Source organism: Rhinolophus hipposideros, assembly GCF_964194185.1.
Source record: "Rhinolophus hipposideros genome assembly, chromosome: 4".
Taxonomy (NCBI): domain Eukaryota; kingdom Metazoa; phylum Chordata; class Mammalia; order Chiroptera; family Rhinolophidae; genus Rhinolophus; species Rhinolophus hipposideros.
Genome location: NC_138050.1, coordinates 7916409 through 7944137, shown reverse-complemented (window position 1 = coordinate 7944137; position 27729 = coordinate 7916409). Strand labels below are relative to the sequence as shown.

General features: G+C 36.8%; 1 protein-coding gene across 8 annotated transcripts in view; it reads left to right on the top strand.

The window, feature by feature from the left end:
* CDK8 (cyclin dependent kinase 8) overlaps positions 1-26764 on the top strand; it is a 120933-nt gene extending 94169 nt beyond the window's left edge. For 3 of the 8 annotated variants that reach the window (XM_081046606.1, XM_081046602.1, XM_081046605.1), the window contains exons 5-13: positions 6673-6730; positions 9030-9161; positions 16102-16245; positions 18644-18713; positions 19488-19560; positions 22276-22373; positions 23073-23151; positions 23272-23430; positions 25487-26764. In XM_081046606.1, the coding sequence (XP_080902732.1) occupies positions 6673-6730; positions 9030-9161; positions 16102-16245; positions 18644-18713; positions 19488-19560; positions 22276-22373; positions 23073-23151; positions 23272-23430; positions 25487-25612 (939 nt within the window). In that variant the 3' untranslated portion in view covers positions 25613-26764. The remainder of the gene's footprint in view (positions 1-6672; positions 6731-9029; positions 9162-16101; positions 16246-18643; positions 18714-19487; positions 19561-22275; positions 22374-23072; positions 23152-23271; positions 23431-25486) is intronic. The other 5 variants (XM_081046603.1, XM_081046604.1, XM_081046609.1 and 2 more) reach the window with 5 other exon arrangements.
* Positions 26765-27729: the final 965 nt, after the last annotated feature.

The following is a 27729-nucleotide window of genomic DNA, read 5'->3' as shown; positions in this document are numbered from 1 at the left end:
ATTAGAAAATACATATACATTAATATGTGTCGACACACACTCTTTACTAGGAACAAATATGATATATCTGTTCTTAAAGTTTATTTTTATTGCCTGCCACGTGCACCCATGTTCTATTGTTATTGAAATGAATTTTGCCTCTATTAGTCTTGACAGTAAATAATCTTTGTGAAAATCAAATAATCAGTGAAAATCGGAGGTTATATTTCACATTGATCTCTTAGTACTTAAAGTCATATTCTGTGCCTCAACTGCCTAAAAGGGACAGCTTAAGAATTTTATAGTTTAAAAACTAAAAATTCATTGATTTAAAAGATAGCAATTCTAAACTAGTAATCTGAATCCTGTTTATTATGTTGAATATTTTTGATGATATTCACAGTTTGTTGAAAGACTGTTTTAGTTTAACTTTATCGTAGATGATCATAGATGAAAACAAAAAGTAGAGTTAGCAGGCTGGACTGGAGGAAAGTATGAGGGGCTTATTGAAAGGAAATGCCACCTATTATTAGCATGATTACGCTCATGAAATTATTAATACTTTTTTCATAAAATATTTCGATTTGCATCGAGTATCACAAAAGAAGCTTATTCTTATTCTCCTTAAAAGAGGATTTCTTAGGTAAGTAAAAAACTGGTCAACATATCTGATTGCTTTGATACTGCCAATGTAGGATGCACTTACTAAGTATACCTCCAGCCTGCCACCTGAGGTGCAGCCCGGCTCTGTGGGTTTTAGTGGAAGGCAGCACCCTGCTTCCTGCTTCTTACCTTCCAGGTCAAATCCTGCTCTTTAACATTTCAGGCAGGTCAGGTCTCATCACTTCTGAAGCTTTCCCTTACTTGAATTTACCCCAGCCATTAGTCTAGGCTGTGACCTCTTTGAGATCGGGAACTGTGTGTGTGTTTGTTTGTTTGTTTGTTTGTTTGTTTGTTTGTCGGTTGGTCTCTAGTTCTTCAGTGCCTCTTAATTCAGTAAATATATGAATGAATGTACAGTGCTTGAACTATTTACTGTGGAGGATAGAATTAGGTCTTATAAGTAACATTCGTGTTCTTATTAGGAAGCAGGGAGGGTCTATTAAGAATTCTCCTACACATTTTTTCAAATTTATACAAAAGGCAAGATGCTATTAATACTTTACTAGAAGCTGGTCACTTCTTCTTTAGCCTAAAGGTGTTAAGCAGCAATACTGGAGTAAAATTTAGTATTAGAGGTAAAAAATACAAATTCATAGCTCTGAATAAAAAGTGAAAACTGGATTAGAGGGTTGTCTTCCAGACCTCATTCATTGGATTTCCAATTTTCTATCTGTAACATAACTTTTTAGAAGATTTGATTAAAACAAAATTTTTAAATTCCTGAATATATGTCTAAGACTTGGATGCCTACATTTGAATCTCATACATATATAATATACATAATATATATATAATATACATTATGTATTATATATTGTATATATAATACACACACACGCATATATACGCAGAGGGTGCCAAAAAAATGTATACATACTTTAAGAAAAGAAATAACTATTAAATATGTAATAATATATACCAATAACAAAAGATGACTATAAGTCACGTGTGACTTCTGCAATTACAAGAGGTGCTCAAAGTGGTTCCCATCAGCGTCCAGACACTTCTGATTACGGCGAACTACTGCTTGAGCGATGCTGACCAAAGTGTCCACTTGCATACATTTTTTTGGCATCCTCGGTATATTGCCAAAAAACTACACTTTCTAAGAGATGTTATCCATGTATTACTTTTCAAAGTTGAATTGAATTATGGTAACAATGTGTAGTATGACATTCACTTAAAAGATGTCGTTAACAAATGAATGCTAGCATCATTATGCGACAGGCAGGACAATCAAAGAAAATGGAGGAAGCGCTGTTGTTCGAGGAGCGCAAGACCATTTTGAAGTGGTATTTGGAATTCAAGAACGTTCTCCTGACTTAACACACCTTGACTTCTACCTATGGGGGACCTTAAAGGATGTGGTACATGGTAGAAAACTGGCTACTGGCGGTACTTCGGGAAGAAATTGAAAACAGCATGTGCAGCGATACAAGTGGATACTTTGGTCGATGTTGCTCAAGCAGTAGTTTGCTGTAATCAGAAGTGTCTGTACACTGATGGGAACCACTTCGAGCACCTCTTGTAATTGCAGAAGTCAAACGTGACTTGTATTCATCTATTGTTATCGCTATATATTGAGTATTACAATCAGTACAGTTTTTTCCTTTCTTAAAATGTGTATACATTTTTTGGGCACCGTGTGTGTGTGTGTGTGTGTGTGTGTGTGTGTGTGTGTGTGTGTGTCAGAGTTAGTTAATTTTTTCAGTATGTGTTATAGTGTAAAATGGTTAACAACCAAAGTGAAACAAAGTCATTGAGTATCTAGAAAGTTTGCCATCAGGTTGTATTATTTACGATGTTTGATGTTTATGAAAGTTTAACTGAACAAATCTTGGAGAAAAGCGTTGACTGTGGTTTCTTATGGATTGCTGTCTTTTTCATAGATCATCAAGAATCAGTTTTTCCTGTTGATTCAAAGTCTCCTTTTTGCCTCAATGTGTTAATGAACATATGCGAACCCCATTTCCACCCTAGAAGAAAATGTTCGCGCAGTTAACCAGACAGCCATGGCTCCGTTCTCCACTCCCACACCTATGTCAGATACCTCTGATTGACAGTGGCAGTTTCCTGATCGGCCCAATTGCTGTCCTTTCTTAACACAGAGCTCCTTGTAGTCTTTTCTATCAGAGTTCACTCCTTAAGTGAAACCAATTTGCCATTCCTACTGGATGCCAAAATCATCAGTGTACTCTTCCTCAGCATGTCAAATTCTGAAAACAACAGAAGAGCCTGTACGAGAATGGTTGTCTCTGCAAAACAAAGATCTTGCTTTCAGAGATACCAGTGCGATTTTTGGGGGAGCACAACCACAGAAAACAAGGAGAAAAGCCATGAGACTATAAAACAAGGATATGTTCTTTTAATTACAAACCTAGTTTTGTTTGTTTTTTTCTGGGAGAAATGAAACAATATGATAAGGATATCAGAGTTTCAAACAAACAAGTATACTTCAAACAAGTATCTCATTGATTTATGTCATTGTTCAGCAGGCAGTCAAGGGTATTTTATAATTGTTTCTGTGCATAGTATGAGCAATACTTGAAGATACTGCCGTGATGCTGCAATACTTTTAAGTCACATTGGACCTCTGTGCTCCATAGCAACAATATAGTTTAACAGTGCGTGCCTCATCGGCTATCACAGCACAATTCTATGTGCTCTTTCAAGGTGATTCTGTTTGGGAGCATATGAAAGATCACAGACTGGTTATCGCTCATTGTTTCATGGATTATCACCAACTACTTGATAGTTTGGGCTCTAGAGCTAAAAACTACCAAATCCAAATCCTCCTACTAATAGACAAAGAAAAAAAGAAAGAATTTGCTTATTTGGAGAGGAGAATATTGTTTCAATGTGGCATTAAGTACTAAAAAATTGTTCAAGTCCTTTGAAGTCTTCCTTAATGCTGATTAAGCAACAAAACAAATACTGAGGAGTGTTTGTGATCCTTACAGCCTTTCTGCCTTTTTCTAGTGAGATTTCCATTAGATGCCATTTACAAAAGAAATCGGCTCAATCAGAATACCATGCCCTGGAGCATATGGAATGCTGTCACGGAAGAAAACCTGAGGAGGGACCCACTCCTTATTAGTGTTATTAAAACAACACATAAAACCCTTCTTTTTTGTTTATAAATTTAAATTCACTTACAGAGGTAGGGCATGGCTTTCGCTAATACCTGCTTCAGATCATGCAATAAGCAGTGAGTTGCCTAGCAAAGTAATTTTTAATTAACTGGAGCTTTGGCCCCAAACCCTAATACTAGGCTAGACCTTGACAAAGAAACTTTATTTCCCATCAACGGTCAAATCCAAGTTTGGAACTGGACCAGTCCACTAAGCCTAGAATAAAATGAAGAACAAGAGAGGGAGCTTTTTCTTTGCCTAGTTGCAGGCTGACCAATAACTACTACCCTCTCAGGGCTTCTCAAACCTGGGCCCAGCTGCTGAACGAGGAAGGAAGCAAAAGTGGGATTTTTCCCACACGATCCAAAATGGAAGGAGAGAGATGCCTGTGTGTGCTTGTGCTTTGGCCAGATATGGAGACAATCTTTTAGGATCGAGCACTCCAGTGTTAGAAAAATCTATTACAGCAAAACAGTTAATGTGTGCCCCCGGAGAAGGGAGTGGGATTGGGGTGTGGTGGAGGAGTGATGGGTGGTGAAAGGGTCTTTAACTTTTAACTACATGTGACGTTATAGTTTGAATATTGACCATCAGATTGTATTCATGTATTACTTATGTCATTGAGTGGGGGCAAGAATCAGATTTTGCCAAGTAGCAAAGGGTAGGTTTTTGGGGACAGAAGTAATGGGATAGCAATGGCATAGCTGTGAAAGGCTTGTCACAGAACACTGAAAACGCATGGCAGGAGCAGTACGGAATGGTGGAAGATGGGGCTGGAAGAGATTGGAGGGAACAAGCTTACAGGTGCCTAGCATCACATAATAAGGACTTCTTTTATTCACAGGTGGTGAGGGACCAATTAAAGTTGAAGTAATATTTTAATAACAATAAGAAAGCATAGCAAAAGCCTTCAAAGAAATTTTTGAAAAGGTTCATAGCCTCTCTGAATCTTTTTCTTCTAGTCCTACTCAGCACTTTGTTTTACACCTAGTTGTAATCATAGTTTGTGCATTATTTTATGTTCTGCTGTTTGCACTAATTTTCTTGTAATAGTTTTCTGCGTTACTGTGAAAAATTTTAAGCAAGGGAGTGATATGATCAGCTGTCTTTTAGAAAGATAACCCTGGCATCTGGCATCAGTTTGGAAGATGGATTTGATGGGAAGAGAATCAAAATGGGGTTAAAGAGAAGGGAATGTGATCAAGGGATATTTAGGGAGTGCTGCCCTGATGGACCATGAGAAGACAGTCATGAAAGCACAAACATGAAAGTACCCTCCTGAGCCCACATTGTGAGTCGAGAGCAAGCCTTTCCCCTCAAGCAAATAGAAGAGCTGCCTTATCCCTCTGCCTTCAACAGTTTACACAAGTCTCAGAGATCTGGTTTTGTTTTGAAGTAGGCTGAGCTCTAAGAATCTGCAGCGACGAGCCCAGTGATGATAGATTAACAGTGCACGAAAGCAGTTTTATTTGTGTTGGGCAGCACTCGTCTGCAGCTCCCGGGTAATACTGTCAGTGCGGTGCTGCCTTTACTCGGGTCAGGAATGTGTGTATGACGGTGATAGAGGTTCTGGAAACGTTTCCTTCAGTAAAACATTTTCATTATTATTGCAGTGATACGCATTAATTTAAAAACTTGCTACATAAAAGTACTTTCAGAATGATGTATCAGGAAGGGAGCCCTAGTCTGTTCAGAGATGGGGTAGACCCTGCTGCTGCTCCAGTCTTGATAATACTCAGGACAAGTCATTTAGCCTCTCTGGTGCCTGTTTTCCTCTCCTTAAAACATCTGAGAATGTTTTACCTCTAAAATGCATATGCTACCATTTCAGCAATATTTTTTCTTTTTGCTGGGGATACAAAAAGTAATTTTGATCTTTAGTAGTTGATACAATAAAATACTATGTTACATTTCGTCTGTAATAGCATAGGGGTTGTGCTTTCACTACATAGGTTAGGGAAGACTGTGAACTAGTTAACCACTGGCGACAGCCTTCATGAAAACCTCCAGTTTGATTTTAGGGTTGCTTTGATCAATATTTGAAAGGCGTTCTGATCCAGCTTCACTTTCGCTTAGCAGACTGGTGGATTTAGATCAAGTAGATAGCAGGATGAGTAAGGTTTGGGGATTGCTCCTTTCTTCCCTCTCCCTCCTCCCTCAGCCTCCCCCCTTCCGTCTTCCCCTTTTCCTCCTTCTTGAAGAGGGGGCAGCCCTTTTGTGTTATTATAGTAGATACCAGTGTAATAGATTTTAGATGACACTTAATCCTGTATATTTTGAGATTTCAAAACTGAAGTATTACTTTTGTAAAATCTTATTTTAAATTTTAGCTTCCCTTTTCATTTCAAAATAAAAACTTTAAAACTATTCATCACGGAAAATTCCTATCACTTTGCTAACTCATTTAGAAAAGCCTTTAATAAATTGGTTTTGCTATAATATATTAAACATTGATGCCTACCTTGCTATTTCCAGAAAAGGGTGTCAGGTGGTTCCTTCCCTATAATTAATTTGCTACTTAGTATTAAATCACCTTTGAAAAATCATTGTCCCTTAAAGTTACAGGACATTCTATATAATTGAAAGAATCAAAAGGAACCACACATTATAACTTTCTATCAGATGCTCCACAGTGGTGAAACCAGACTGATAAAAGGGCCGAGAAAAGCCTCAGCCCTGCGTGGAGAACAGTACTGCCATATTTGGGCGTTCATGAAAGTTGCATACTGCTTTGCATATATACATGTAAAGTTTCTTTGGTGACTTCCTGTTTCTTTGATTTTAATTTTTGAGTAAACGAGGTTTTTTTAAAAGGTGGATTTATGTTATTTTGGCATATTGTCTATTTTAAAGAAACCACTACTGTCTACTGAAAAAAAACACTATTTTGTTTCCACAGAAACCTGCTAATATTTTAGTTATGGGTGAAGGTCCTGAGCGAGGAAGAGTAAAAATTGGTATGTTATATCTTTGATAAGTCACAGTGTAGCACTCTTTTAAGACTTTTGCAGGCAGCTATACCACTTCTAATTTTTGCTTGAATAATATGCATACATTCGTGTACTTCCATATGATCAAATCCATTTTTAAAGAGTATACATGAAAAGTGTTTCACACTCTTAAAGGTGTCAGACAGTCTTTAGAGACTGAAGCGTTCTAATTATAAAATAAGCCATGCAAGTTTCTTAGAAACCTTTGCCTTCGTTAAAAATAGCTGGTAGAGGTGAGTGGCTTCTATCCACGTCAGACGCCAGCCTCACCTTTAGAGCCAAGTAATTACACCATCAGTTCTGTTCACCTGAGCCAGATTGGATCAGAATGTCCGCCTCTGTTGCCCTCATCTAGGTTAGGAATTACAAACTAGGATAGCCACCGAGGCCAGAGAGGTACAGAACCTTACATTCTAACAAGCCTGTCTTGTAGTGGGCCATTGCCCGATGGGAAAATAGTTAACGAGTGTTCTGTACCTTGGCATGTTTTCTAGTAGCTCTAGTTCCTTTCATATCAAAGAAAAATTTGACCCATTTCTGGTCTGATAACCTATAAGGCTAGAACTAAATTAATTTATCCTAACTGGTTATATTTTTCATTGTCATTTCCAAGTTGTGTTTGTCACATTTATTGAGTTTGTTTTGTGTGTGGGTAGAAGAAATATTGTTACTGAATTGTATTAATTTAAACGCAGCAGGATTGTGGGAGTATTTAATGAAGTAAATAGTAATTTCTGAGTGCATAATTTAACACGAATTAGAATTATCAGCTGATTTGTACCACTTCACCAACGAAGAAAAATGTAGGTGTTTCTAATCCTTCTTCTCTGTCCTCCCGTATAAATTCCCCAGATCCCACCTCCACTTTTAATTAGACTTAAAATCCTCTTTTATAATGTCAGCTTTGCACATTTGTTAGTGGTGGGAGCATTTGGCGCACCTCACAGTATACGCCTCCCAGCCCTCGGCTTCCTTAGGGAACCAGGCCCCTTAGCACTGTCATCAGCGCCATCAAAGTCCTTCCAGGTGCTTTCCAAGTACTCTGTCCAGTCCAGTTTGGTGGCCTCAAAACCAAATGTAAGTTCAGTGCATGCAAAATATAAAAGACCCAGCCGAACAGTAGTTACAGATGTATTCTTTACTGTAAGGTTTATGGAAAACTTACATATTAAGATAATCTTGTTTGGAATTATACTTCTGCGTAATGCGTATGGGGGACAGGTTGGGGGGACCCTCACGGCTTCAAGCATTCACATTTAAGAAGAAATATTAGTTCTTCTATAACCCAGTATTTGATAGTCTGACTCATGATTTTAGTTCTTTGCCAAATTTCTGTGTTGTTTTCTTTTAACCTCCATAATTAAGTAGATTAGACTAGGGTCTACTTCATTAAAATTGTATATTAGGAGAACAAAACTAAACAAATGGTGAGTGACTCTTGAAACTTTCGAATAGGTGGTATGGTAGTGATTGTTCATTCAACATGTATTTGGCCAAAGCTATGTGTGACAACACCACATGTGACACTAAACAGTATGGAGGGATGAAAAAGACAACAGTTTTTGCCTGTAAGAAGATTACAGTTTAGTAAGATAACCAGCTATGCCTGAATAACTATCCTACATGTTAAACCATGCTATGAACTATATCTCACCACAGCTCCAGCTTTGAGATATGAGTTACAACATTTGTCAAATCAATTTCTTCTAACCGGTTTCCTCATTTGAAAAAGGAGGTGATTGAATTATATGACCTTTAAAGTCTTTTCCAGCTTAACAAAATACTATTCTTTAAAATTAAATCAGTAAAATTCAACCCAAATAAATGGTGGGTAATAGTGGTGTTAACATACTGTGTAGTCACCTTTTGATTACACCAGTGAACAGGCTTATTGATGCAAATCACAGAAAGCCATCCCCTGATGTCGTTTCACCAGGCTGGGGAACAGTGCAGAGAATGGAACTGCAGCTTAACAGTCGTGTCCCCACTAGTGGTGTGACAGATGGAAAAAAATCTGCCCAGAGGATAGGGTCACCCTTGACCTCTGGCAGCAGAGCCTGTCTCTAACCCAGCTGAAGAGTGACAGTAGTTTGCACAGAACGAAAATCTTAGAGTTGTAGATTTCTGCAAAGGTTTTGTGGGCTTTTTCTCCCAGCATTCAGCACATTTCTCATATCTTACTAAGTAACAATAGTAAAATTAGAGTAATAAATTAAATTTATTAAAGTGTATTTACTTAACATTGTTATTATTTTTTCTTTCACAGCTGATATGGGCTTTGCCCGATTATTTAATTCACCTTTGAAGCCTTTAGCAGACTTGGATCCAGTAGTCGTAACATTCTGGTACCGAGCCCCAGAATTACTTCTTGGAGCAAGACATTATACCAAAGCTATTGGTGAGTAGAACTCATTAAGATTCCATGATGTTTTAAAAGTGGATTTGTTGTAAAAAATATATATGTATTTCTATATGTTTTTGAATCAAGAAACATAGAAAATTATAAAAATAAGAGCAAAAACTAACCTAAAATTCTCCTACCTGGAAATACCATTTTAGCATTACGGGTATATCGTTCCAGACACATCTCTCTGATAGATAAATAGATATTAAAAACATTTTAAATATATGGGATCATATTATGCATTCTGGATAAAAAGTATTTTAAGTTTAATTTTACTTGAAAAGAGAAATAAACATAGTAAAATTTCTAAATCATTGAACTTCAGACAAATGATTCTTTCAACAAAAGAAACGTTAGCTTCTAAAAGTTCCCCTTACAGTTAAGGGAAAGAAAATTATTAAAAAATTAAGACATTTTAATTCACTTTTAAATCTTTAATAGTATTGGTTACCTCCCTATTAAGAAGTATGAGGAAATCAGCGCTCTTATACTTCTCCCCCCACCAACCTCTCAATTTATAAGCTGTGTTAGTAATGTCATTATCATCATTATTACTACATGTCTGTGTTTACAACATTTATTTTCTGTTTGCAAGTACTAATTCCCATGGTTTATACTTAGATTATATTAGGTTGGTGCAAAAGTAATTGGGGTTTTTGCAATTTTTTTTTTTTAACCTTTTAAACTGCAATTACTTTGGCACCAACCTAATATATTGTAATGGATTCAGTGTTCAACTACCACAGAGCTTTTACCACAAGTTTCCATTACTGACATCTTTATTCTGCTTCATTTTATTGGGTTGAATTTTATCAAGTAGCTTTTTCTTAACGTTCTTTGCCTCTTTTTGCCTTTATGTGTGTTTGCTGCTTACTTAACTTGTTCTGTGTCCCCCAGAATGGCGTTAAAGTCAACTTTCTTGTCTTAGATCAGCCCATCCTGAAGTTTTCTTTTCTATGCTTTGCTCTATTCTAGATTGGTTTTCATCCTGGCTTTTCCCTTTTTTATTCCTCTGGGTTGGATCTATTTCTTTCTGGATTTCATTAGTTCATTCCTTATTTTGCTACAGCATATTCTCAAGTAACTTCCTTTGGAAGGGTATCTTAGAGGCAAAAGGTAAATTTTCTAGTTCTTGTATGTCTCAAAAAATGCCTTTATCATACTTGACAGCTCGGTCAGATTTAAAATCCTAGCTGCACAATAATCTTGCCTCCGAATCTGATGATGCTCCTCCATTGCCTTCTAGCGTCAGTGTTACTACTGAACTTCTCATGTCAATGTTATTCTTATTCATTGGTGGATGATGTGGGGTTTTTTTCTTTCTGAAAACAAATAGGATTTCTCATTCTTACAGTTCCCAGTGATGTGCTGGCCACTTGGTAGGCACGTTCGATCTGAGATTCATTTTCTGCATCCCTATTTCTCTTTCTCCTGAACTTAGTGTAGGCAGACGTTAGGCTTCTTGGACTATCCTTTGATCAGTTTTCCTGACTTTGTCTTTTTTATTTCTAAGGGCCCCTTCTTATTCTGTGATTATTAATGTTTCATAACATCTTGTACTGTTTCGTGGAAGGAAAAGCTTCTCAAATATCTCCGAGGCCACTGGTGACACTGCTAGGCTCGTCTCTCCATGTGACAAGTGTTCTTCAACTGTTCGTTGACCCTTGATTGTCTCTTCATATTTAAGAATCAGATTACCAAAAGCCGCTTGGGAACTCTGGGTACATAGATTATAGGACTTTAGGGTCATCCAACAGAGAACTGCCAGTAAGTGGGGAAACCTTAAGTGCCAGTATGCACAAATCTTCGCTCTGAAGCCATTCAGATTTTTTAAAGGAAGAATCCTCCAGCTTTTGGCCCAGTCTTTGCATACCTGGCAGCCCCAGGGCAGTGCAGGAGAATGGTACAGCTGACCCTTGGATAATGCAGGGGAAAGGGACGACAACCACCCACAGTGAAAAATTCGCATACAGCTTGTGGGCCTTCTGCGTACCCTCCATGGATTCCCAACTGCAAATTGAAAATGTGTACAGACTTTGTAGATGGTATTTCAAAGTACAAAATCTTCCCAGAGTTGTGCAGGATAAATCTGCTTCCCACTCACCAATAATACTGTGGCCTTAGGACCTTCTCTGAACTGTTTCGTCTGCCTTTCATTTTCTAGAAGTGTTTTTACATTTCTCTGCTTAGCTGAGATCTTCACATGCCCAGTCTGTTTCATTCAGACTGTAGTCCAGATATGGCCTCTTCACAGGGAACGTCCTTGGTCACACAGTCGAAAGTAAGCACCTTCCCTTCCCTATCACACCTCTGTCTTACTGTCTTGATAGCACGGATCAGTGTCTAAGACCCACTGAAATAGACAGACCTGGCCTCGCTCTGGTTCCCCGCTAGAGTTCAGTGCCTGTAGTGAGAACTCAGTACTCTTTGGTGAATAAATGCATGAGTCTTGTCCCTGATGATCTCCTTCTGTTCTTTATATTACTGTGGATTTGTACTTTTATTACTTGGCTGCCATTTCAATGTGTACTCAAGAAGAGAAAGGGAGAAATACTCGTGCACATTTCCCCATATCAATTGTGAATTCAACATGTCTTTTTTTTTTTCAAAAAAATCTTTATGTTGACTAATCTTCATAGCTGCTTTGAGATCACATTTTATTTTATAGAAAAATAAAGGTATGTAAAGTTAAGTCAGTTAGATATGGGACTTCTCAACTGTCTTTCACTTTTTTATAAATCTAAAATTATTCCAAAATAAAATATATAAATATATGTGTGTGTGTGTGTGTGTGTGTGTGTGTGTACATTTTAAAGTCAGGTAAAAGGAAAAATAAAAATTATTGAAGGTAGTTTTGTGTTTGAGTACATATTATTACCTAAACACACATTTGGATGTCCTTTTTTACAAGTATATTCTAAATGTACTTAAGCACATAAACTAATACGATATATAGCTATTTTTTTCCACCTAGGAAATGAATATTTAAAAGCAGCATTACTTTTGGTAAGACTTATTAATAGACCATACAAATAGAAGTGACTATGTCATCCTAGCTACTGTTAACTGAAAACTTCAGACTTTGAATTAAATTAAAGAAATGTACTATCACATAAGCTTGTGACTCTGGCTTATTATTATCTTTTTCTTTTTTATTAAGAAACTACCATGAACATTAAGGTTTGTATAACCTGTTATTCACTAGTAAATTCTATAGCTCAGCAGTTTTAGTGCAGGGCTGTTTGTCACAAAGCTAAACCACCAGCAGTTAGGTAGGTTCCCTTGTTCAGATGGCTTTATAATTTGGGAAAGAGGCCTTTCTTCATATTTTGCTTTCCTCTTCCTCTTTTTCATCAACATAAAAATTTATTGGACAACTAGTAGATAACCTTTTAAAACTTAAGAGAAACCAAAATGAATGCAAATTATGTAGATTACCCACAAAGGATTTCCAGTCCAATTGAGAAAACAGTGTGAATACGTGTATGCATTAAATAATTTAGTCATCCTTGAACAATGGAAGTAACAAAAACTAGCAGCCTGACTTAGCCTTAGCTTGTCACTCTGTGTGTGTGTGTTTGTGTGTGTGTGTGTATGTGTGTGTGTGTGTAGGCACACACACACATTTTCTGAAAATGAGGATTGAGCCTAACTCATCTCTTAGATGAGTCAAGTCTGAAAGTCCTGTGACCTTAGGTGAAAACAGCTGCCCTGTGAGGTAGGTGCGGGGAATCACACAGGGAGCTGACTTGGGTGTAAATGATTGAAACTCAGGTCAGGGCCAGTCCCTCCGCAGTGCTGATCCCCACTCCTGTCCACCTGACTTGGCCAAGAGCAGTCTTGCAGAACACTTTCTCCTATCAAAACATTAGCTCAAAAGTTATCATGTAGGTATCTTACAAATTGCTTTTTTTTGAGAGAGAGAAATCATACATAAACCATTTTTAATCTAAATTTTTAAAACTAGAATAAAGGAGTAAAAAAGGAAATTTCTTTCTTGTTTTGCGCACCATCCCATTCTCCCATTACCTGTGCAGGTAGCCCAAGGGCCGTCAAAGTACTTAACATATTCCCCACACCACAGTTAAAGCTACATACCGAGAACTTCTCCAAGCATTTGACTTCCCTGTCAGATAGTTGTAGTGTGAGCAGCTGAGAGAAGAACCTTTGTGGTTGAATTCATACATAATTTGCTAATACCTTCCGCATCATTTAGAAGGGTGAAATCTGCTAGTGGACTTGGGTGAATTATATTACACTGAAAGCTACGGAGAAGCAGCGAAAGAACACAGGGAAAAAATCCGAACACGTTCAGCTGATACATTCCTACTTTCCATTACAAACAGATTTTAGTGCTGTGGTCATTTATTCAGTGGTTCAGAACTGCAAGCTGAATCATTAAACCAAAGAGAGGAAATAATAGGTTAGTAAACATTGTACTTCCAGGGACAAGTTGAATTCAGTTTTGAGTGTTTGGGTTCAGTTTGTTTGATTGACCTGGTGGAGAAGAAGTCTGAAAGAGGGTTATTAATTTTAAATTAATTGTCAGTAAAATAGTCTCAAGTTTTACTAAATTATGGACTTTTAAGCTCAGATGTTTGTCCTCAAATAACTGAATACCCACCAATTATGTAGCATTCTTTTAAATGGAAAATAGACAATAAATAGGAAGAGTGAGAATTTACTCTTTTGTTAAGATAGAAGCTTGCTGTTCGTACACCTACCTATTGATTAAACTATTATTTAACACCCCCCCCCGCCCCCGCCCCATTTGGGTCTATGTAGCATACCAGTCCCTATCCCCTTGGCCTGGTTCGCTCAGTAGCTACACATGAACATCACAGATTTTGAGAAGTAGATGGCATTTATATGTTTTTAATTTGGAAAAATCTTTCTAGAAGGAGGTTAGCAAGTAGGTGAGCAGGAAAGAACTTTCCCATAAACTTGGCACAATCTGCAAAAAAAAAAAAATAGGCAAGATAGGAAGGAGAGATTTAATTACAAAGATTTAGAAATTTGTCTGAAATAATGGCCTGATCAGTTAACTCAAATTCATGATTAATGTCTGGCTCAGGATTTTGAAGAAAGGAAGGTTGGTGAAATTGACAAGAGAGAAAAATCATAGAAGAGATATAAAGAAAGAGGTTATCAGGGTAAGATTAAGCAAGGTTCAATAAACTTTTTTTCTCCTTCTGGACTTCTTATTTTAAAAGCAGTGTGGCTTTAGGGATAGCTAACCTATTTATTCACCTCTCATCTTCCTTTACATATTTCATTTTTTTTCTTTAGAATTTTGCATAGCTAAGCAGAAGGAGTTCCTGCAGTGTCTTTTGGGTAATGTGCATACTGATCCATGAGCCCTTTTTGTGATCCTACTTAGTTTGGCTGTCTTTCATTTGAGTAAGATTATCAGAGGTCAGTTTTATATGGGGTACCCATGTAAAACGAAGAATCACAAACTCCCTAATTTTCCCATTTACTCTCTGACATTCAAAACAAAATAGCTTGGTTTATATTTCCTGAGGAGGCTTTTCCTGTAGTGAGTGGTGTGGGCTAGACTTGGTTGTCTGATGTGGAATAAAACTGATAATGCAAACTGTCACTTTTTAAAAATCACTTGCTGGTAGTTAGGGTGTATAATCTTTAAGTAACTAGATGATTAACTTGTTACTCTGAAATGTAAATGTGATAATTTTACATTAAATTAAATATCTGTATTCCAGTTTTGGAGTTTTAAGCGGTCTCAGTCATTCATAAATTTGTGTTTTTTTCCTCATTTTCTATTTAAGTGGCAGCTACTAAAATAGCTGAAAAATAAACTTCTTTAAAATAGTAATTTTTATTTGTCCCCCTACAGTTATTTATATTTACCACAGGTATTGGTTAGATCAGTCAAAAACCACTCTGAGTATCTGCTCTGTGCACACAATGCTGCTACTCAGAGTGGAAAAGTTAACATTGTCATTTTTTGGGATTTGTTAAAAGTAAAACTGGAATACTTTCAGCTTTAATTTCTAAATATAGGTCTTTCTAGCATGAAGGAAAGTTAGCCAATATCTTAACATGAGTGAAGGGAATTTGCTGTATACAAAGAAAACCATTCACCTCCCTTTATAAGTAATTCCTATGAATTTGTAGCCTTTGTACCCATTTTAAAGGTAGTGTTTTACCCCCTATTTTCTTGTCCATATTAAATACTTAAACTTGCAAAATCTGACACTTGCAAAATCTATAGCATAAAGAAACGCTTTGAATGAAAAACTGTTCAAGTAGAAATGCTGTTTCATTAGGCTATTTGAGGTCAGGCACTGTATTTTTCTTATTGGAATAGCACCTTCCTAAATAGTGCTAACATGGGAGAATAATTATTAGACTTTACAAATTAGCAAGTACATAAACAAGATAAAGAAAAAAATGTTTTTTACCACAAAATAATTCTGCTGATTGTTTTTGGCAAGTATGCCCAATTTCAAAAGCTGTTTGGGTTTTCTGTTTGTTTAATTTTTTGTTTACTTTTGTTTATTTGTGGTTCCCATGCTCCGTATGTAGCTTTGTATGTATTTGATAGATAAGGTAATGTTTGAGGCATTTAAAACTCGCCAAAAATTCAGCTACTGAATTTGATTTAAACTTGGAATGAAGCCATTAGGTGGGGTGGAGGTATAAAAGGGAATGAAAAATTGGGGTGGGTGGAATGGGAATATGTATTTCAAACCATATTCCGTGATATTTATAATTGTAATTGCTTAGGAATTAATATGATTATTAGGGAAAGAAAGGAAAGAAAAACATTCCCCGCCAAGATAAAAATGCATTTTCTTTTGGAAAGAACCACTTTATTTTCCTCCTTTCTTTTTCTTTTTTCCTTTCCTTTTTTTTCTTTTTTCTTTTCCTTTTTTTTTTTTTTTTTTTTTTTTGTCTTTTTGTTTTAAAGATATTTGGGCTATAGGGTGTATATTTGCAGAACTACTAACGTCAGAACCAATATTTCACTGTCGACAAGAGGACATCAAAACTAGTAATCCTTATCACCATGACCAGCTGGACAGAATATTCAATGTAATGGGATTTCCTGCAGGTACACATTATGTTTTTGTTTTTGTTTTTAAATCACTGTTGTTTGAACTTAGATATCTTCATTGGAAAGGTGTATAATTTTAGCTGATAAAAGCTACTCTTACTCAATTCTTTATATATATGACTTGCATTAATCAAAGATCCATAGAAATAGCAAAATTTGTAGAGTTCACATATTAGCAAAAAAAATTTGTGGGTTTCCTGAATTTGAGAGTATATTTTTCTTTCATTTTGGTTTTTGTTCTGTTTTGTTTTGTTGTTTAATATTTGAAATGATAAAATAGTTGCAGTATCTGTACTAAAAAGGTGCCTTTAGTTCTTACCAGTGGGCACTATAAATAAAATTCAATAGGTGCAGTTTTGTCTGGCAGCACCTATAATATTGCCATTACTTGGGATCTAAATACAAATTCTGAACATGATTTTTATTTAGGGCACTGTACAGAATCACATTATGTTGAATAATAGCATGTTTTGTTCTCTAACTCTTATCAATAAGAACTCTCTTTTAAGTGTTCTGGTAGAAGAGTCAGAATGTGGGTGAAAGGCTGGCGTTCCACAGCGACCCTGCCTGCATCGTTTGCAGCCGCCCAGGTGTCTCATGGCGGGCATTGGATCGCTGTCCTTCGTTATACCACAGTCACCCCAAAACTCTGCCCAGTGGTTCAATAACACACATTTGTTTAAAACACCTACATAATTTTGGTTTGTTAAGTACTTACTAGAAATTAGTTATTAGGAATTTTTCTTAGATCAATGTAACTCAAGACTAATACAGAAATATCTAGGAGTTATCATTTCACATTCCCTTACAAGGGTGTTACTTAGCAGTAAACACACAATAACTACACATATATTACCTTTCTCCAGAATTGGTTAACAGTTCTGCAAAGACTGCTTTGTCGTGATGGGAATTTCGTTTATTCACTGAATATTTATTGAGTATCTGCCATGTGCCAGGCACTGTGGTAAATATAAAGTATTGTTGACATATCAGACATGATTTTTGCCCTCTTGGAGTTTGCATTGTACTGTTCTAAGTAGACTATTTAAAGAATGGGTATGGTTTGAGTAGATGGAGCAGAATGGCCTTTGCTTCTCACTTCTGAATGGGCCTACCATTTCTAGGGCCCCAGGCCTGGGGGTGCAGAAGTGTGGAAGTGGGGAAGACCCCTTTAGGAGATGGTTCTTAATGTGTGGTTCCACAGTTAGAGTAGGCTCAGTTTATAAGGAATTTGAAAAGCAGGCAGCAGAGTTCAGATTTGATATGCTACAGAATGAGAAAACATGATAAGTTCTTGGGAGTACACCCCATGGTTTATGTTATATTTTGTCAAAATTAGTATGACAGTGGTACGTAAAAATCAGTGAAAGAGAAGTGGCTGGTCAGGGAGACCAGCTGCTTGCCGACAGCAGTAATTTAGGTGTGAAGTGATAGTAAAGGTGGAGAACAAAACACAAATGTATACTTTTTATAGGAAGTGTGTAGTTCAGGGAAGAGTAAGATCATCAGGATTTCTGGCTTGAGAAATTGACAAAATAGAGAACTGGAGCAAGGAAATAGTTAAGAAAATTCCCATTTATGAACTTAAAGTATATATTTAGTTTACTTTGTAATAATGTGATTTCTATGGAGGAAGGTAGCAAATATTTTTACAAGTAAATGGAAAGAAAATCGAACCTCTAAAGGCCATTTAAAAGCTAAAGGTGCCCTTAAGCCACCTGTTCCAGTGCTGTGCGCCTAGTGAACTCTCAGTAAAGCCCACTGACGGTGATGGAGAAAACACGTTATCTAGCACGTGTTGCTAGCATCTCTTAATGCCAGCAAAACTAACCGAAACGTTTTCTACCTAGGATTGTTTTTGTTAATGTTACTGAAACTAGCCAAGGCAACAGCTGATTTATTAATATACTAGTTATATCCTAGTAGTTATATCTTACATAGATTGCTGACGTAAAGCAATGTATTTAAGTGAGGAGGGCTATATAAAAAGAAGTGTATCTTAAAGCTCCTGAAGGGAAAGCTATTACATTTATCGTTGAAGAAATTGGTTGCTGATGTAACCAAGAAATTTGATGAAAAGGGGGAAAAAGTGGTTTTACAAGTAGAACTATTTAATAATAGGAATATTTATTTATAACTTATTCACGTCTAGTTATAGAAATTGAGGTAACATAGTAAAACACATAGGAAGTCGACATTAAAATGAGAGATCTAACACTACACAGAATGGAGAATTGTATTTACACCGCAAGATGTTTACTATAGCTAACCATTTATTTGAAGTCTGTGCTTCATGGAGGTTAAAAGTATAGGAAATGTAATGAAAATTACATTTATTAAAGGTCTTGAGAATAGGAACCTAGACAACATAAAATTTTATCAATGTATTTCACAGATAAAGATTGGGAAGATATAAAAAAGATGCCCGAACATTCAACATTAATGAAAGATTTCAGAAGAAATACGTAAGTTGGAAAGAAAATAGACCCTTTGTTGATTTTTGCTTTTCCAGAATACTCAGTGGAAGATTATCTACTCGACATAAGATTATTCCAATAATTAATTTTACATGTTTACTCTAATAAATAATTTACATTGTGACAGTGTCCATTAAGATGTCTAAATGATACAAAGAATATCTAATATTAGCAGCTGATTTGGATATGAGTAAAAATTTCATTTCTTTCCATATTTATTACTTTCTGGAAACATCAATGGAAGGTATCATAGCTGAGGCAGTAAGAAACTGAACTAAACAAACCTCTGTAATAGCCAGTTGCCTATCTACAATTACTGGGTTGTGTAATTTTAAGTATGTTTTAATATAGAAGAAGGAATATTCATTTACAATGCAAGATTAGGGGATTGGGAGAGGGCAGTTTATAGGCCTATAACAATTTTTTTTTCTTTTTTATATATTAAAGGCTAAGTTAAACTTTTGACCCATATGTTATTTAAGATAATTGTTGAGATGACATTCATATGAAAAAAGCTATTCAGTGTATATTATTCATGAAATTATCTTGCATGTAATCAATGGCATCCATTCAGAAATGACCAGTTGAATATAGAATGAAGTATAAAATTGTTGTAATCCTACTCTTACTGTGCTGATCATACAGTTTCCATTGTATATTTTATATTGGTCATGATTAAAATAATTCTGTTTGGAAAAACTTCAGCCAGTTTAAAATTAACCTTAACTCTAATACAGATATTTCATATTATTTCTCTTTCAGATATACCAACTGCAGCCTTATCAAGTATATGGAAAAACATAAAGTTAAACCGGACAGTAAAGCATTCCACTTGGTAAGCTTTAGAGAACAGCACTAATGAAATGCATTTTTTTCCCCTAACTGATTAGCCCACCCTGAGACTTTTTGGGTCAATTTATATGGCTCCTGAGCACATTTAGAGTATTTTCATGGTAAATGCAGAGATCGTGTTGGTACAGAAGAGTAAAAACATTCAAATACTTGTTTTTCCAAACCCATAGCATGGTTAGATTAGATTTCTTAAAGATAGCCATTGTACCAAGTCTGTTAAGAGCGTTTTTTAAATTACATTATTGTTTTTCATCAGTTATTTTTAAATTTCAAAAATTTCAGAGAAGAATCAAGAAGGAAACAATCCCATCATTCAGAAATATTTTTTACAGATTATTTTGTTTCAACTCTGAAAGACTGTTTAGAAAATTTTTAATTCCCAAGATACCTCTTACAAACTTGGCCATTAGAAATCCTTCGTTATTGTATGTATTATTTGCTTTTTCTGAGAATGAGAAATTCAGTATCAGTGTATAGTGGAACACTGATTTGACCTAGAATCTAAGTTAATTCATGCACTATCAAGGTAATTTATGTTGAGGTTATATTCAACAATTGCCAACTTAAATTTGTTTACAAGAAACTTTCATTTTTACACCATAAAAATTAAAAATGTTTTAAGTTTTATGTTTTTTGAAAAAGTTATATAACATAAAAGGCAGAATCTGAGGAAGAAGCAGCTTATATTTTGCTTGACTTGAAATTCTTTTACTCCTTTATTCCCAATATTTTTAAATGAGCTCATTAAATGCAAATTTTTTCTTTTTCTACTTTGAAAGGATTAAATTTTACTTTATTACAGTCCAGGCCACTTGGCAAACATTTCTTCTATTTTTTCTTTTCTTCTCCTTATACTGTTTCTGCTTCTACATCTTCTACTTATTTTTATGTTATCATATATTTCATATCTTATCAGCAATTTAAAAAGCTGTGCTTAACGTATCATATTACACATAGTGTATTATTATCCAAATAATGGTTTATTATAATGTACTTACCACAGGACCCCAATTCCTTCAAAAGCATGGAAAGATGTATTCTAACAAAATAATGATAATAGTGTTACATCAAAAGTCACGATTTAGGGGAGCTACTCTTCCCCCCTAACTCACTACTACTCAGTATAGTCTGAAATTACTCTATCATCACCACTGAAATTCTAGAGATATATTTCCTTTGCAGCTTCTTTGCTTGTTTTTACTGGAATGAGCTGTCTTGGGTGGTCCCGTTATAACTCCATTAAATATAACTTCATTAAAACTATTGGCTATTTTAAGTAGCAAATGCATGTTTTTCCTTTCAACTCTAAAAATAAAATTGTCCTTGCATTGAAATATCAGATCATTAAAATTAAATTTTAATTTCATCATCCCAAGCATTTCATCTGCATTTTTAATTATTTTATATCCTTCTGTTGTCTAGTTGTGACATCGCTCATTAAGGCTCAACATGTCTATTACCTCCTGGGTGTTCAAAGTGTGGCCCTTATCCCACAGCCTTAGACTCACCTGAGGGCCTGCGGGACGTGCAGGTCTCCGGGCTCCTGCCCAGGTGGACCGGGCAGGAGCTCTGGAGAGGGCCCAGCAGTCTGTTGTAAGGAGTGCTCCAGGGGTTCTGTTGTACTCTGCGGTCTGAAAACCACTGCAGTACCTCATATCACAGCCACTATTTAGATAATCTCTTAAACCACATATTAAAATCAAATATTGTAGGTCATAAGGCTTTCAGTACACTATGTTTTAACCAAAAAATACCAAATTTTCATATCAGTGTGACATTTCTATATGTAGTGATAATAATAATGAGGAGGAGGAGGAGGAAAAAGAGGAAGAAAAAGGAAGAAGGAAAAAGAAGAAGAAGGATTGCTAATACTTATGCAGTGCTTTCTTTGCACTAGGCACCATTATAATTGCTTTCCATACATTAACTCATTTAACCCTGAAAACAAACCTGTGATAATAGGTGCAGTCTTTAGTCTCCATTGACAGATGGGGTTACAGAGAAGCTAAGTAACTTGTTCAGAGTCACTCAGCTAAGAAATATGAAGTCAGGATTTTACCTAAGCAGCCTCCTTCCATAATCTCCATTCGTCACCACACCTCTGTACTCGACTAGTTCTAGATCAATTACCGTATTTATTTTCAAACTACTACCACACTGCTCAGGAGAACTTTCTCTGACGATCTGTGCTGTCCAATAGGGTAGCCCCACGCCACCGGTGGCTCCTAAGCTCTAGAAATGTCCCTGAAGGCACTGAGAAATTGATTCTTTTAAATTTAATTTTGTTTTAGTTTATATGGATTTAAATCTGAATGGCCACATGTGGCTAGTGTATTATTTGTGTTATAACAATTTTCCCCCTTAATGGAAAAAGAATACAAAAAATGTAAGAATTGTAGTCCTGTTCTCAGTTGAATACAGCAGTATGAATAATGTAGGGAAGAGATAACTGGCTCAGAGTAAGAAGATACAACTTCAGTTACTTCTTGTAGGAGAACCACATGGGATAATAGATATCAGAGTGACTAAATATGAATTACTATATTAAATGTAATAGTTAGTTTTTTGTTAGTTTGGGGGAATAAATGCCCTCCAAACTGTGGTATTATTCATTAAAAAACATCGACTTCCCACATATGTGCCATGGGGTATGACTAGGAGAAGTAATGCGTAATGCTTCTGTGATTTATGATTTCAGCTTCAGAAGTTGCTTACCATGGACCCAATAAAGCGAATTACCTCAGAACAGGCTATGCAGGATCCCTATTTCTTAGAAGACCCACTTCCTACATCAGAGTAAGTGATCAATTTATTAACTCACTAGTGCGATAGAATTTGGGGAGGCCTGCTTTCTTTTAGTTTCAACTCCATGTTGCTACTCCTCTTGTATGGGGACCAAGGACATCCTTACAACAAGCAAAAAGTGAGCTCTGATAGTGACGTGTCATGTAGGGGTTTTATAGGTAAGAGGTGCTCCTGTCTTCGTGAAACATTCTAGCCTTCGTTTCCGCAGTCCTCTCATTGTGCAGTGACAGGTGACTTGTGCTGCAGCTCACTCCGACTCACGAGGTTGCTCCCTGCCTGCAGTTCCACTTCTGTGTTACAATTTTAAATCCCATTCCCGAGTAAATCTGTGTTCCCTGTACTATCTTTTATTTTAAATGTAGTAGGGAGGCTTAAAAAAATGTGTTTGAATAGTGACATTTCAGCTGGAATCTATACTTTGGTTGTCATAATAAAAGAGCAATGCTGGGACAAAAGAAAAAGTTGAGTCATATTAGACGATTATTGATTATTTTTATACATTGAAGAGCCCTCAAGTGACCTGCTGTAATGTCACTAGTGAGAAGAAAAGATTCAGTTGATTGAAAGGTTTTTATGTTATAAATATGGAGACACAGTCCATCTTAAGAGATTAAAATGAAAACTATTTAACTGAAGCATCTGAAATATTGATTAGTACACCAGAAATCGTTTTTTTCTCTTTGTGGTCAGTGTTTTTGCCGGTTGTCAAATTCCTTACCCCAAACGAGAGTTTCTAACAGAAGAAGAACCGGATGACAAAGGAGACAAAGTAAGTGTTGAAGCGCAGTCGGTTGCCTGTGTCGGCCAGTGCTACCATGACATTGTCTGGTTGGGGTGTGTGTGGTTCTCCTTCTGAGCGGAACTTTATTTTTCTGTTGAACCAATTGAGAAGAACCAGCAGCAGCAGCAGGGCAATAACCACACGAATGGGGCTGGTCACCCAGGGAATCAAGACAGCAGTCACACACAGGGACCCCCGTTGAAGAAAGTGAGAGTTGTTCCTCCTACCACTACCTCAGGTGGACTCATCATGACCTCAGACTATCAGGTATGTCGGGCCTGTTTTGTACTGAGCCGCCATGTCCGTGTTTGCACGTGGGTGTGTGGCCATTGGAACGTGCAATGTCATGAAGACCTCTGTGCTCCTGGGGAAGGAGCTGACAGGAATGAAGTGTTATTGGCCTGGGAAGTGCTGATGGCGGTGCAGTGGGGGGAGCCTGGGTACCCTTGCGTCAGTGGGTCAGATGTAGTCAGTTCCCTCACTGTAGAATGTAGATAATGGTAAGTGTGAGGCAGTAAGGACTCAATGGGAGGATGTCTGCCCAGGCTCCGTGAGTGTGGAAGGCTAGCCTGACATGCGCACTTCCAACAAGATGCGAGTCACGTGTGTCCCTTGGATTATCATCATCGTTACAATTCTCAGTAGCATTCATAGGACACAGTAAGCACGTAAGTGGTGGTGGTGGTGATGATGATAATGGCTTGCCGGGTACTTACTGTGCGCCGGCTGTGTGCTAAGAATGTAGCGGACCTCATAGCCTTCAGTCACTGTAGTAACTGAGGGAAGTGTTAGCGCTGTCATTTCAGAACACAGGCGTGTGGAGGCTAAAACCTCGCATGTTCGCCCAGCGAGCCGGGGAGAGGCCAGGATTCAGACACAGAACTGACCAACGAGGCAGCTGCACTGCCTGCTTGTGGAGCCCAGCAAGTGACCTTGTCACTTCCTTTGCAGAAATACCTGGTTTGAAAATCACGTGCCACCTCCCTGCTTATTTGAATCATATTCCCAATTAACCTGGGTGTCAGTGTGGGAAGGATACTAGAAACTTGGCCAATTCGAGTTATTTATTTACTAAAAGAGAAAAAGAGAGCGTGTTAAACTGGTAAGGCTCCCAGAGCCCGCTACTGCACTTGAAGAATTAGATACTAACTCTCTTTGCTTTGGGAGGGAGAGGTCCAGCTCACCAAACCATGGAAACCATTGCCTGAGAGTAGTTCTCTTCCAGAAAGCGAAACAGGGAAATCAAGGCAGACATCTGTGGGGACAGGGGCTTGTTCCAGCATGTCCTTCTCCCCATCTAAATGGGGCAAGTGCATCTCTCTGGGCTCCAGAAGGTGTTTGCACATGAGGGCGATGGCATCCTTAGAATGCAGCAGGGTGGTGCTCCGACCTTTGCTCCTGAAACCAAAGTGTGTTTGCACCAAAGTGCTGGGCTTCTCTGTCGATATTATTGTGGTTGGTTTTATGGGTCATTTCAAAACCAGTATTTCTGACTATAATTTCATGTACCCACTCTTTTTAAAATGTCATTTTTGTTAGGATTAGGAGAATTTAGAATTATATGACTTATTAAATAAGCTTTGAAAGAGGAAAGTAATAAATCATGGCTGATCTTTTATAGCATTTGTCTTGGGAGCTAATAGTATGAGGGAGGTGCAGGAATGGCAATAGTGTAACTGATCAAAATGAGAGGACCCTAAACTATCACTGGTCTATCCCTTTGTGCTAGTTTTAGAATTGAGAATACCCTCTTGCATTTCAATCATTGTAATTTTACTTTTGTACATAACTAGTAGCAGAAAATAAGACTCATTAGTAGAAAGGGCATAAAAATATTCAGTGCCAAAGAAAATGATTCTGTGGTACCTTTTCTTGTATTCATTTTTATTCTTTAGTCATATGTGTGTATTGGGACGGTTTCTGTTGAAGAAAGTAGTGCGTGGATGTCCTTTGAATTTCTTAATGTATACTTTATTGAGTTCATGTGTCACCCTCTTAAGTAAGTTAGTTATTATTTATGAAGTAGATATAAAACAGCATAAAAGGGGGGTGAGTGCTGTAGAAAAACTGAACTTCACGCTTGGACTTGGCTTAGTATTCTTTACTAGCGGTACTTCTGACCTTCATAAAGGAGAGCTGGTATTAAAAGATCTGGGTTTTTTGCCATTTAATTGTAAAGCGACAATACATAGTACAAGACATTTAAATTCTTACTGCCTTGAAATAAATGGCGTTTTGAACGCGCATAATCAGCCTGCCAGCTTGGGACACAGCCAGCTCATAGAAACACCTGCTTACACCTCTCCCCGCCCTCCTTTTCTAGCGTTCCAATCCACATGCTGCCTATCCCAACCCTGGACCAAGCACATCACAGCCACAGAGCAGCATGGGCTACTCAACTACCTCCCAGCAGCCTCCACAGTACTCCCATCAGACACACCGGTACTGAGCTGCGTTGGAATGTCGCCAATGCACTGTTGCTGACGCTGCAGGACTGGCTGCAGCTCTGCGGGAACCTGGTATGGGCCGTGAGAATGTACTGTACAACCACATACTCAGAACGTCCAGTAGCCAAGTTCCACCACTTTTCACAGATTGGAGTAGTGGCTTCCAAGTTGTACCTGTTTTGGAGTTAGACTTGAACAGAAAGTGCTAGCACAGTTTGTGTTGTGGGTTTGCTACTTCCATAGTTTACTTGACATGGTTCAGACTGACCAATGCATTTTTTTCAGTGACAGTCGGTAGCAGTTGAAGCTGTGAAATGTGCTAGGGACAAGCATTTGTCGTTGTATGTGGTGAGTTCTTTCAGTGTAACAACATTCTCTGACCAATAGTACACACAGAAACGTGATCTGGTACTTGAAACATACAGTATATGTTAATTCAAAAAAATAACAGACTCAAAATGAGATTATTTTGGTACACCTTTCATCTTAGTGTCTTATCAGTGAGTTGATCCATTTTCTACATTAATCAGTGTTTTTTGACCAAGAATATTGCTTGGATTTTTTTGAAAGTACAAAAAGCCACATAGTTTTTCCAGGAAGGTTTCAAAACTCCCAAAGATTAATTTCCAACTTATAAGTTTGTTTTTATTTTCAATCTATGACTTGACTGGTATTAAAGCTGCTATTTGATAGTAATTAAATATGTTGTCATTGATATAAAGCTGTTTGGTTCAGCAAACAAACTAAAATGATTGTCATAGACAGTGTTTTATTTTTCCTGTTGGTGTTGCTGATTTGTGAGCATGCTTTAAGATGAAAAAAGCATGAATGATAACTTCCTTAAAAAGGTGCGGCATCCCATTCAGATATTTTGTCCTGATTTTAAAGCTGGTTGGTGTAGTGCTATTAAAATTTTGTTCAGTTCATTTTCTTTTTTAAAACTTGTTCGCACGTTGTTTAGGGTGCCCTTACTTCAGCAAAGGAGAAGGAGTAGGAGAGCCTTAGAATTTTTGAGGAAAAAAAAAAACCTATAACATACAATGTACTGTATCAAACTATTTTACATGAATGACACAAGTATTCTGAATTTAAAAAAAAATCGAACATTGTTAAAAACAAGGTGTTATGTAATAAATTTATTTTTCATAAATCAATATGGAGTCAGCTGTATTTTTATATACACAAAGGTGTTTTATTTTTTTTAAATGTGCCTTAACAAGTGGCCTCTGAGTCACTCTCTTCAGTTGTTTTCATTAATAATATCTGTGTATTTTTCCTCTACAGGGAAGTAGACTAATGATGTATGATTTAGATGTCGGTTCTTTTCTGTTACACTTAGTACCACACTACTATAAGCTGTGAAATAGACAACTTTCTAAGTGAAAGAAATTGTAATGAGCCTTCCATTTCTAGAATAATGTCCAATTCTTGGTTATGCTGAGAGCAATTTGTTTTATCTCAAATAATATTTTTCCTCCCTCCTTTTGCACAAAATACAGAAGATAAAACAACTAACAATTTTTGTCTTAATTCAACTCATTCATATAAAAAACATTCTAAAACGTTTTAAGAACTGAAGAATTCCAATACTGATAGGCCTGACCATAACAAAATTCATCAAATAGTACACTTTACTTTTATTTCTTTTATTATTTTTTAGGTTTTTTAGTAATTTTTATTTTTCAATTATAGTTGACATTCAGTATTATGTTAGTTTCAGGTGTACAACATAGTGATGAGACATTTATAAACCTTATGACGCGATCCCCCAATAAGTCTAGTACCCATCTGACACCATACATAGTTATTACAATATTATCGACTATATTCCCCACGCTGTACTTTATATGCCCATGACTGTTCTGTAACAACCAATTTGTACTTCTTAATCCCTTCCCCTTTTTTGCCGACCTCCAAATCCTCTCCCACCTGGCAACCATCAAAATGTCCTCTATGATTTTGTTTCTGTTTTGTTTGTTTATTTTGTTTTTTGATTCCACATATACATGAAATCATATGGTATTTGTCTTTCTCTGTCTGACTTATTTCACTCAGCATAATGCCTTCTAGGTCCATCCATGTTGTTACAGATGGCAAGATTTCATTCTTTATCCTAGTA